Below are 12,016 nucleotides of genomic sequence, written 5' to 3'. Positions count from 1 at the left end.
TATTTAAAAATAATTAATTAAAAAAGTATTTGCTAATCATTTATGCAAATCCACCCCAAGTCCATTCCTTCGAACCATTTGTTTAAACACCATTACAAAAGTAACCCTAAAAAAATGTGTATAAGTAGCAAAAAAAAAAAATCCAATTAAAATCGTTGATGCTGAATATCCAAAATCAATTGGAGTAAAAAGTAATATCCCCACGACAAGATACAAATATATAAATCACGGTGAATATGCTAGAATCAATGAACAGTTTTGTTGTGAGTTTTTTTGCTTTCAATAGGGTACAGCAATCAGCCTTTTCCTTGAATATTAACTCAAATCGATAAATAAGTGGGGAAAAAATAATTTCGCAGTCGAATTCACCTTCTACGAACCGGCTTGTAAAGAACAACCGTAACATATTTCGATAGGAAACGGTGAGTGATCCCCATGGCAACTACAGATCTTGGAGCTTCCCGGTTCTCGATGTATAGGTGATTGAGGATCACATTTTCAGGCACAGAGAGGCAGGCTGGATCGTCTTGGCTGGGTAGGCTGTTCAGTAATGTCTGATGCAAATGGGGAGGGACGAGAGGTGGTTCTCGAGCTTCGTCTTCATTTCCTGGCATAGGGTTATTGTAGCTCGACTCGGGTGATCCTGGAACTTCAAATCCTACAACGCTGACACCTTCCTGCAGTCGATGACATTTTGGAATGAAATCGTGTGACAGGAGTTTTGGGGGAAAGATAGTTGAGCTCCGAAGAAGCGCTTACATGATCATTTTCATTCAGGCGGCGATCCATGATTTGCGAGGATAAGCAAGGCCTGTGTCCTAACCAGGTAGCCATGCTTATTGAGGTAAGTAAGAATCAAGTTAAAAATCACACTCTCATAAGTAGAGTAGACATTCAGTAAGTTGGACTTTGATCTGGTGATGATCAAACTAGTATCATTTGAAACCCAGTCAAAAAATAAGGTGTGGTTACTTAAGTAGAAAAAAAAATTACACAATTTAGGGTTAACATAAAATCGGCATTATGTGCTACCAGAAAAGAGAAATCTAATGAAAAAATCCTACATCTTTGACTATGTGAGCTTAGGCATCAAGGTAATGACAGAAAAATAATTACTGTATTTGAGATGATGAATATTGTATGTAAAAGTTCAACTAATATGTTGGACAAGTATCGTGATTCATGGAATCAATAAGCAGAATACCAATATCCACTCTAGGTTCCAAGAAACTAAACTCAAAAGCATATGTATAATGCAACATCAGTCTCCTATTCAACAAACATATCACACATAGAGAAATAAAAGCAAAGAATGGAATATGAAAGACAAGTTTAGGTGATACAATTAAATGCATTTCTAAGATATCAGAATTTTTTAAATAATCCCAGCTGGGCAATGGAATAACATAGAAGCAATTCTAACTGGTGTAGGACAACAAGAAGTTAATGCTTCTTTTCTTTTCTCAGAAGAGAGAGTACTAGAATTACTAATTCATTAACTTGGGTTTCTTCTAGGACTTAAAAAAGTGTGTTGCCTTTACAGTTTAATTTAAATTAGGAGTGTCAAATTAAGTAGTCGCACAATGCTAGATTGTGTGCCTATTCATGTTAAAGCCCCCTAAGTAACTAGCCATTTTGGGTTGGGTTGGTTGCTCACGGGCTTTAACATACGTAAAAGATATTTCATCCAGTTGTTTATCATTAACAAACATCACATATAGTAAAAAAATACTTAATCAAACACTAACTTCTAACACTGAAATAATAGCCATTGGACTCTTGATATGAACCTGTATAGGTTTCACTAGTGGAATTATTTCAATCTCCATTACTTCTAACAGGCAATTCATTTTATTCACTATGTTGATTCCACTTACTAGCAATTGAAGCTTAAGCGCCTTGGTTAGATAAAAGGATGCTCAGATCAGATAGTATAAGTTTTGTGCAATTTCTTTAAGATTGACCATCTGATGCACTTAAACTACAAAAATATGCTAGGTGGTGATTCAATCCCGATGTTTGTAGCAAGAGAATCATAGGTCCATAGCCACTACCACTAAGCTTTGGTGGGCCTTCATTCAAATGGTATGGTTACTTATGGTATTCCTCTTTACTTCAAGCATTTTAATGTTCTACCAAACCAAAATTTTCCTTAACAAGGGGTTTTAATTAGCTTATCCCACATTTTGGGTTTTACATTCTCTACCCCGTTAGCAATCACACATCTTATGGTGCGCCTTTTCTCACATAATACAATGTTTCAGAAGCATGTGCACTTTATAACTTATCTGTAAATTATGTTTTCAAGATGAGAATGATGTGACTTCTCTGAGTGAAATACATTACATGAGCAACCCTTGTATGTATATTCATATTGTATATGTTTGATCCCAACAAATGGCACCAGCTCAAGTCCTCTTTGATCACAGCCATGGCATCATTATCGGTTTTTTTTTTTCCAGTAGCTCCTAAAGCATTGCATCTATATGGGCCATTTGGCATATAATTTTGATGATAAGCATCATATATATATATATGACTTTGTTCCCAGTACTATTCAAGACAATGAATTCAATTTTCAAATTAAATAATTACATTATATATCATCATTATTGTATGCATTTTAACACTAATGTATAACCACTCCTTAATCCTTTATATTAATTTTCTTTTCAACTTGATCTTTTTGAGTTAAATTGCAACTAGTTCAGAAAGGTGATAAGGTTGAAAAGCAAAGCAATTGCAGTCAAAACAGAGACTAAAGCAAACTGTATGGGGGAAAATACTAGAAGAAAAGCTGCAAGTTGTTTACATAGTCAGAACATTCACTTTAATATTTGCATAATGAAAGATGGATGTCATAGCAAAAGCAAACTGTGCTGAGAAAACATACTTGAAATTAAAAGATGAAATGGCCTTTAGTCAAGGGATGTTTAAAACTAAACCTATTAATATTATTGAGCAACCCGTAAACACATGAGCAGACAAAATGAAAAATAGAAACTCCTATGACCATTTTTGTTAGAAAACGAGTAATAAATCAAATATGTTTGATTTGTTGAAACTTTTCCAATTGTTATTTTCCCTTCAAAATGAAAGAAATTGAAATTAATATTTGTGTGTGTGTGGCATCTCCCTGAAATGAGAAATAACATTATGATGAAAAATGTTTCAAAAACTTGTAAAAAAAAAAATAGAAAGTTAAAACACAAAAATATTAGATTGTTGCCATAACAAGATCTTACAGTCAAATTTCACAAACATAAAATAAGATGCAATAACAGCATTCCTAAAACCAATACAGAGCAACCCCAGGAAAAAATATATATGCCAAATAAAAGGAGCATGCAACCCTAACAAATTCGCAAAGATAATCATAAGATAAACAAAAAAAAAAAAACATAACACTCAGATAGCTCCATGTAAGGTTAATCTGTCAAAGACAATTTTTTTTTTGAACGAATGCAAATTGATATAAGGAATTTTATCAACGAAAGAAGGTTATTAAAAAAAGCACATTTCTCCACATATAATTTGCTAAAAAATCCCAATTGAATCCTTAACCGCAATCAGATAGCACGAGAATGCATATACGAACAATCTAAGAGTCAATCAAGGCTCTCCCTTTCCTCCTACCATCGTTCCCCGTCAAAATTCGCCCTGATCTGAAAGGATAAGTAGAATATTGCAAGGGCGAAGCGGGCGGAGACCCCGAGAGAGCGGAACCAACGGCAGAGAAGACAAGGAGAGGAAACAAATACGTACCGCCTTAAGCACGAGCTGACGGGCGGCAGGCGGCAGGCGGCGGGCGGAGAAAACGTGGAATCTTCGACGTCGGAGAGAACGCAGGGTACCGTCTCGCTCCCCCTTTCCGCCTTGGTGTTTAGGGCACGGAGGAAGCAGTGAATAAAAAAGTGGCGAAGAGAGAGAGAGAGAGAGAGAGAGAGAGAGAGAGAGAGCAACGCCCGTTTCGTGGTCGCCTACTTGGTCGATCGGTACGGTCGGATCAACAAAAAGCCCCTGCGGTTGGCTGGCTCAAACTATTTAATTTTAGTTGGGTAAAAATAAATTATTTATTTTAGTTTAAATTAATCAAAGATATTTTTTTTAAAAAATATTAATTTAATTAAAATTGCTTGAGTTTAATTTAAGTAAAATTATTTTAAAATGGTTTAGGTAACTAGTTTCTCTAACTATTCGATTTTAGAATGATTTTAACTAAATAAAATAATTCTGATTAAGTTAGATTCTGTACGAAAACGGCGGCTCAGCAAAAATCTCTCCGCTTAATCTACTAATTAACAATGTGATATGAAAATAAAATTATAAAATATGAACTTATTTAAGTTATATATATATAATTTTTAATTTTGAATATTACGACTCAAGAGACGAGTGTGAAAATTAAGGAAAAATTATTCGCTCAAATCTATTATAATTTATAACCTAACTTTTAAATTCTAAAATTTAAACCTTAAAATATATATATACACTAATGAATATTAAGATATTTAAATTAGATTAATAAATTTAATGAGTTAATATTAAAAAATAAAAAAATGAGTTAATTTATATTGAATTATATTATAAATATTATTAAATAAAAAATCATTGAAAGAATCTATGAGAAATTATCGAACCGTGTAAGAAAATTTATAAAATACCTACATCATATATCATAATTTCAAAATTACTAAATCACGTATTCAATATCCATTTTACCCCTCTGCTCATTTACTGAATCGATTGCTACATAATTGATTTGGATCATGTCATTTTTTTTACTATAGAACCACCTCGTCAAAAAAAAAAAAAAAAATCTTAAACCTTCATCTCCCCTTTTTCCTCTCAACAACCTAAACATTTTGAACCCTTTCTCTCCCTTTTCCCTCTCAAAAACCCAAATGCTACCAAGCCTCCTCCTTTGAGCTCCCTCACACCACCCTTAACCATCTTTGTCAATCAATTCCCACGGTGGCGACTTGCCTCGCTTGTTCATATGCATGTATGTACCCATATTATACTATCTATCTTTTTAACTCTTTACTCCTGTCTTGTCTTAGGATTTATGATTTAGCACGTTATAGTAGTTACGATTTGGTAGATGTTACAATGTAAAAATCCTAAAATAAGAACATTGTAGTAGTTACGATTTGGTAGCTACTACAACGTGCTTATCACATCACATTGCAGTAGCTACCAAATTATAGCGGTTACGACATTCTTATTTTACAGTTTCCAATTTGTAACAGCTACCAAATCATAGTTGCAATAACATTCTAGTCACACCGCGTTGTAGCAGCTACAATTTGGTAGCAACTATGATTTAGCTATGATTTGATAGCAACTATGATTTAACTATGATTTGGTAGTTACTACAATGTGGTATGATCAGTATGTTCTGATTAAAATTAGTTGAGTTATCATTTTGTTGTTCAAAACTAACATTATAATGTATCATTATATATAATTAAATGGTGTTTAATGCATCAAAGTCTCACATAAGTTCTACTTCTCATGTATACCGTAATTTAAGTTGTTCATAAAAACACTAGAACCAAATGATCGACAGTTAGAATTGCTAAGTAGAAGCTCATTTGCTTGGGTGGTAGATATACTGTATATTGTAAATATCAGAGACCTTGAATAAAATATGTTTGACAATTGAGACTATGATGCTAAATTTTTCATCTTTCAAAATCAGAAAATTATATTCACAAGAAAAGATATTGCACTGATTTTAAGACTTTCAAATTATGATGATAAAGTTTCTTTGCATTTGGATGTCAGTTCCACCCTACTCTACCTTCAACATTTCATGGATGAAGAGTGTTTAAAGAAGGAAGTAGAGAACAAGCTGATCAACATTAGCAAATAACCATAACTATCTCCTGAATTCGATATTTTGTTTTGTCAACTTATTATTTTATATTTTTTATATGCATTTTATTTACTACTACTAGTAGTATATCTAGATTACTAGTAAAATCACTACTTGATTATATAGATGACTATGAAAATATAGGTAAATATAATTGGTATAAGACTATATATAACTACATGACTTCATAGATGGAAGTAATAGGTGTGATGCTCTCTCAATGGTCCAAGCGACATAGGCTTGAGGGAAATCAAACTCCAATGTTAATAGGATTTGCATACATACTTGCTGTAAGTTGTTAAATTTTATTGTAACTTAATTAATTCAAAATTTATAATCATATTTATTGTATTATAGGTTTGGATATGTAAAATGTTGGTGCAGCGGTGTCAACAAGAGGGGAGGGGTGAATTACCTGCAAATAAAGAATAACCTCCTCAAGACTTTCAACTAAAAAATAATAGAAACAATAAAATAAAGTAAAATGACAGAAAAGAAAAAGGGACTCGGTGAGTTGACTTGGTTACAACCAAGAAGGTTGTTAATCTAAGGCGGTTGAATAGGCACACTAAGAAAGTCTCCTTCTCTAAAGGTGGAGAAGCCTTTTACACACTAAAAGCTCTTACAAATTGCTAGGAATTGAATACCGAGTTGATTGATTAATTCCTAGGTCCAAGGGTCCTTTTATAACTCCTGGAAACTCTATCTCTAAGGTTGAGGCCGCCTCCAAAGACCATCTGAGGCGCCTCCAATATGAAAACCGGATAGAGTTTTATCCGATTGCAAACAATCACGTAGACTGTGTCTGAGGCGCCTCACATGCTCTTGAAGGCGCCTGAGAGCGCCTTCAACGTAATGAAAGTGCCTCCAGCACTGCAGTCAGCGTAGGCGCCTTCAGCATTTGTTGAAGGCGCCTCCGGCTAGCTTCTTTAGCTCCTTTTGACTTCTTTTCTCCTTCCGAAGCTCTGATTGATTGGGTGATTGCGGCCAACCGAAATATGGCTCACCCGAACTCAATTTCTGTCCTTCTCCTCAAGGAGGCTTCAGTCCCGACTTCTCATTTCTCGAACGCAATGCATGTTCTTTTCGTCCACCGGTGTACTCTTCCACAGCTCTCTCGTCCTTCGGATGAATCGAGCTCGTCGGCTCCCTTCCTGCGTCGTCCTTCTCGCTAGCTGGGTCTTCCGCTTGACTTCCTGCGCTACTAAGCTCTTGCACACTTAGACACAAGGATCAAATAATAAGCAGGACCTAACCTAACTTGGTTGATCATATCAAAATAACCACGGGGCCCAACAATTTCTCCCTTTTTGATGTACATCAACTAAGTTCAAGTTAGGGAAACAAACAGACAAATAGTAATTTTAAAAACATTACCAAACTAACATTTTAAGTAATAAGGTTGCAATAAAATAATTTGCAACATTAAGTTAAAAAACATTTTAAAAAATGTTAACTTCCCTAAAACTCCCCCTAAACTTGTACCTGTTTCTCCCTCTTTGATCACAGTAAAAAAGAATGGGGTAAGACAATTTTCTGAAAAAAAAAGGTAAATACACATTTCTAATTTCAGAAGAATTTTTAACCAAAAAAATGTTATTTGAGAATCTTTCTTTTTAAAGCATTATCTAATTCTAATTTTAAATATTTTATCAGAAAGTTAATTAAACATTTTATTTCAATATTTTGGTTTCCAGGTCGTGGCAAGGCACTAGACCTTCTTGGTTATTGGAGCAATAACCACTTCCTTAGACAAAGCCTCATAAAGAAACTCACTATTTAATTTTCTCGCTGAAAGTTCTAACTTATAAAATTTTAATCTAGCAAAGATTTTGGAACCCAGTATAGGTTCCTTCCTACTGGATTATATAAGAACTTAGGGGGGTACATAATTTGTGGAAATTTGTCTAAGTTGTCCCTGATGTTTTCTAATATACCAATTCAGTTTTCCATAAATTTTAAGTTTTGATTTTGGAAATTTATTTGAGCATTCATTATTTTTTAATTTTTCAATTTGCATTTTCAAACTATCATTCTCTGATTTTAAGTTGTTAAATAACTCTAAGGGGCATGCTTTTTCTAATTTTAATTTTAATTCAGCATTTTCTTTTTCTAATTTTGCTAGATCTTTCGTAAGCACCTTGATAAATTGAAAAGACTGAGTAGGGGTGAGAGTACGTACCTTACTTACCTCACTTGATGATGCTCCCCCTTCATCGTTGCTTTCCTCTTTTGATTCTCCCCCTTGATCTATACTCATCTCTGATCCCGAGTCATCTTCAAAGAGATGGTTGGTCATTAGTGCTACTCCTAAGAAGGCTTTGACTTCTGACTCGGAGGATGAAGAATCATCCCATGTAGCCTTCAGACTCTTGCGTTTGGAGGACTTTGGTCTTTGAGACTTCTCCTTGTCCCTTTTCTTTAACTTTGGGCAGTCATCCTTGATGTGCCCTTCCTCGTTGCAGTTGTAGCATCGGGCTGTCCTTCTGTTGCGTTGATGCTTCCCAGACTGCGATTTGAATTTGTTAGTCTTAATGAACTTATTTAATTTCTTTACCAATAGTGCCACTTCAGTTTCATCGATCGACGCTTCTGAGTCAAGATCGTCCTTTTCGGCTTGTAGTTCAACATTAAGATTTGGCTTCTCTACTTGCTTAGGCTCTGCAATTCGAGACTCGTGAAGTTCAAATGTAGAGAATAAACTTTCTAAAGTACTTACCTCAAAGTCCTTAGAGATGTAGTAAGTATTTACTAAGGACGCTCACTCTGGAGTTCTTGGGAAGGCGTTGAGCGCATACCGGATAGAATCTCGGTTCATTACCGATTCTCCAAGATTGGTCAGTTGACTTATCAGCTCCTTTATTCTTGCTTGGAGTTGCGCTACCTTCTCGTCGTTGTTCATCTGGAGATTTGTCAACTGGGTCCGAAGAATGTCGCGCCTTGCTAACTTCGCTTCTGAGGTGTCTTCGTGGAGCACCAGAAATTTTTCCCAGAGGTCTTTAGTATTGTCATAACTTCCGATCCGACTTACCTCCTAAGACGGCAGAACGCTGAGCAAGTGGAACTTAGCCTTTCTGTTAGCCACGAAATCAGTGTTGGGGTTGCAAGGTTGCAAACATAGTCTCACATTGAAAACACATGGGAAAGATCATGGGTTTATAAGAGAAAGATATCTCCATTAGAATGAGGCCTTTTGGACAGAGCCCAAGAGCAAAACCATGAGGTCTTAGGCCCAAAGTGGACAATATCATACCGTTGTGGAGATATCTAAATTCTTTTCGATCCTACAATTGGTATCAGAGCTCGGACTGCCAGAAGGTTTAACCGCCGACTGTGCACAAGAGTTATGGTCTAATTGAGCCATGTGGGTACAATATTGACCTCAAACAAAGAAAGTGGGGGCTCCTATGTTCGGATCAAGAGGACCAGACACTAGGCAGGAAGTCCTAGTTGCGACTAGGCAAAGAATTCCTAGTAGGTCGGGTGGACCGAGGAGCAGGAAGACCTGATGGGTCGATGATCGGACGTAGGAAGTCTGTGGTCCTTTGTTTGAGGGGGGGGGATTGTTAGGGTTGCAAGGTTGCAAACATAGTCCCACATTGAAAACACATGGGAAAGATCATGGGTTTATAAGAGAAAGATATCGCCATTAGAATGAGGCCTTTTGTGTAAAGTCCAAGAGCAAAACCATGAGGGCTTAGGCTCAAAGTTGATAATATCATACCGTTGTGGAGATATCTAAATCATTTTCGATCCTACAATCAGCTTGCTCCTTCTTCGTCCAGTTGTATTCTCCCTTTTCTTTAGGGGCTGCAAAATCGTATTTCATAATAAGAAAAATATCAAATTCGATTTTAAAGAATACCTTCATTCGGCGTTTCCACGTCGTGAAATCTCCGTCGAATTTCGGGGGATGAATGCTTGTTCCGGCCATCGTCTTGATCTTTGTGCTTCAGTCGACGGTTAGTCCTTCTGAGGTTGTTGGACTCTGATACCACTTGTTGGTGTAGCGGTGTCGGCAAGAGGGGAAGGGTGAATTGCCTGCAAATAAAGAATACCCTCCTCAAGACTTTCAATTCAAAAATAATAGCAACAATAAAATAAAGTAAAATGACAGAAAAGAAAAAGGGACTCAGCGAGTTGACTTGGTTACTGTTGGTTGCTACTCGGAAAACCTAATGGTTCCATTATACAAAGATTTTGTACAAAGGTCTGAACCTTTTCCTAGCTATCATGTGTTCTTTTAAATTAAACTTGGATCGCCTGCGGAACTTAACACGTTTGATCCAAAGTTTAATCTATTTGTTCTTTTAGGTTTAGACTTGGATCTCCTGCGGAACTTAACACGTTTGATCCAAATCACCTAGGTTATTAATTTCATTAAATATTAATTTCCAAAATTGGCTTCCAGGACTGCATGGCGAGACACATGGCCTTCTTGGATATGGGAACAACCACCACCGCCTAGACAAAGCCTTTTAAGGAAAGCTAATATTTAATTTCCTTAAATAACTTTAGGTCAACCGAAAAGAACAATCAAATCACAAGGAAAAGAAAAACAAAGAACGCAACATCGAAAACAAATTCGAAATACTAGAATCGCATGCCTCTTGTATTTGGTATTTTTTACATGAAGATGAAACTAATATGACGTGAAAATTAAATACTAGTATACCTTTTCCTTTGTAAGCAAAAACCTCTAGGTCTTCTACCGTATTCCTCTTCTAACCTCGGACGTTATGTGGGCAACGGTCTTCCGAGATGAGAAACCACAAAACCACCTTCTTCTCCTCCTTGCAAGGTTCGGCCAAATTAAGTGCACCTCCAAGAAAGAAGAGAAACAACCAACCAAGCTCCAAGGGATGAAAGCTTTCTCTCCTTCTTCTCCAAGCTAGAAACCGGCCACCACTTGATCTCCTAGAGGAAGAGGAGGTTCGGCCACAACAAGGAGAAGAGAGATCTTGAAGGGGCTGGCCACACCAAGGAAGAAAAGAGGGAGAAGAATAATAAAAGTTGTGTTCCATGAAGGCACCCCAACCCCCTCTTTTATAATCCTTAGCTTTAGCAAATAAGGAAACTTAATTATAATAAAATTTCCTTAACTTTCCTTGACATGAATTAATTAAGAAAAATTAAATAAAAATTTCCTAAACCTTCATGTCATGGCCGGCCACATCATTAAGAGCAAACAAGGCTATTTCAATCAACAATTAAAATTCCTTATTTGTCTTTGGAAATTTTAAAAAATAAAATTTCCCTTTAAAATCCCTTCATGGTTGATAAAAAGAAATTTCTATAATTTTAATTTTTCAACATGTGAATAATTTACAAAGAAGAAAAATAAAATATCTTTCCAATTTACAAATAAGGAAAGAGATCTAATCTTTTTCTTTAATCTTTTGTAGATCCTTTTAAAAGAGATATTTTAATTTTTAATCTCTCCAATAAATTATATCTTTCACATAAGAAAAATTTAAATTTAAAATTCTTTTTAATTTAATGGGGGCCGACCACCTAAGCTTGGGTTCAAGCTAGGGCCGGCCACCCATGAACCAAGGCTTGGCCGACCCTAGCTTGATCCACAAGCTAGCTTGGCCGGCCCCTACATCATGGGTACGAAGGTGGGTATAGGTGGGTATAGTACTCTATAAATAAGAGGCTACGATAGGGACCGAGAGGAGGAATTGGTTTTGGTCTCCCGATAAAATTAAGCATCCCGTGTTCGTCCCGAACACACAACTTAATTTTATCAATAATAATTCATTCCACTAGAGAACTATTATTGAACTACCGCACAATCCAAAATTACATTTTTGGGCTTCTTCTTATTATGAGTGTGTTAGTCTCCCTGTGTTTAAGATGTCGAATGCCCACTAATTAAGTGAGTTATTAACAACTCATTTAATTAATATCTTAGTCCAAGAATAGTACCACTCAACCTTATCATCATGTCGGACTAAGTCCACTTGCAGGGTTTAACATGACAATCCTTATGAGCTCATCTTGGGGACATTATCAACCTAGATCACTAGGACACAGTTTTCTTTTATAATCAACAACACACACTATAAGTGATATCATTTTTCAACTTATCGGGCTTATTGATTTATCGAAATAAATCTGACCCGTTGATAA

At 35.9% G+C, this 12,016-nt stretch overlaps 1 protein-coding gene across 1 annotated transcript; it reads right to left on the bottom strand.

The window, feature by feature from the left end:
• Positions 1 to 185: 185 nt before the first annotated feature.
• LOC122040544 (SNF1-related protein kinase regulatory subunit beta-3-like) lies at positions 186 to 3,939 on the bottom strand. The gene is made up of 3 exons (XM_042599895.1): positions 3,766 to 3,939; positions 760 to 818; positions 186 to 677 (listed from the first exon to the last, which is right to left on the bottom strand). Exons 2-3 carry the CDS (start codon positions 787 to 789, stop codon positions 366 to 368), a joined length of 342 nt encoding a protein of 113 aa, XP_042455829.1. The 5' UTR covers positions 790 to 818; positions 3,766 to 3,939; the 3' UTR covers positions 186 to 365.
• Between the last annotated feature and the right edge of the window lie 8,077 nt (positions 3,940 to 12,016).

Source organism: Zingiber officinale, chromosome 2A (assembly GCF_018446385.1).
Source record: "Zingiber officinale cultivar Zhangliang chromosome 2A, Zo_v1.1, whole genome shotgun sequence".
Taxonomy (NCBI): domain Eukaryota; kingdom Viridiplantae; phylum Streptophyta; class Magnoliopsida; order Zingiberales; family Zingiberaceae; genus Zingiber; species Zingiber officinale.
The sequence above is the reverse complement of the archived record's forward strand: the minus strand, read 5'-3'. Positions and strand labels throughout refer to the sequence as shown.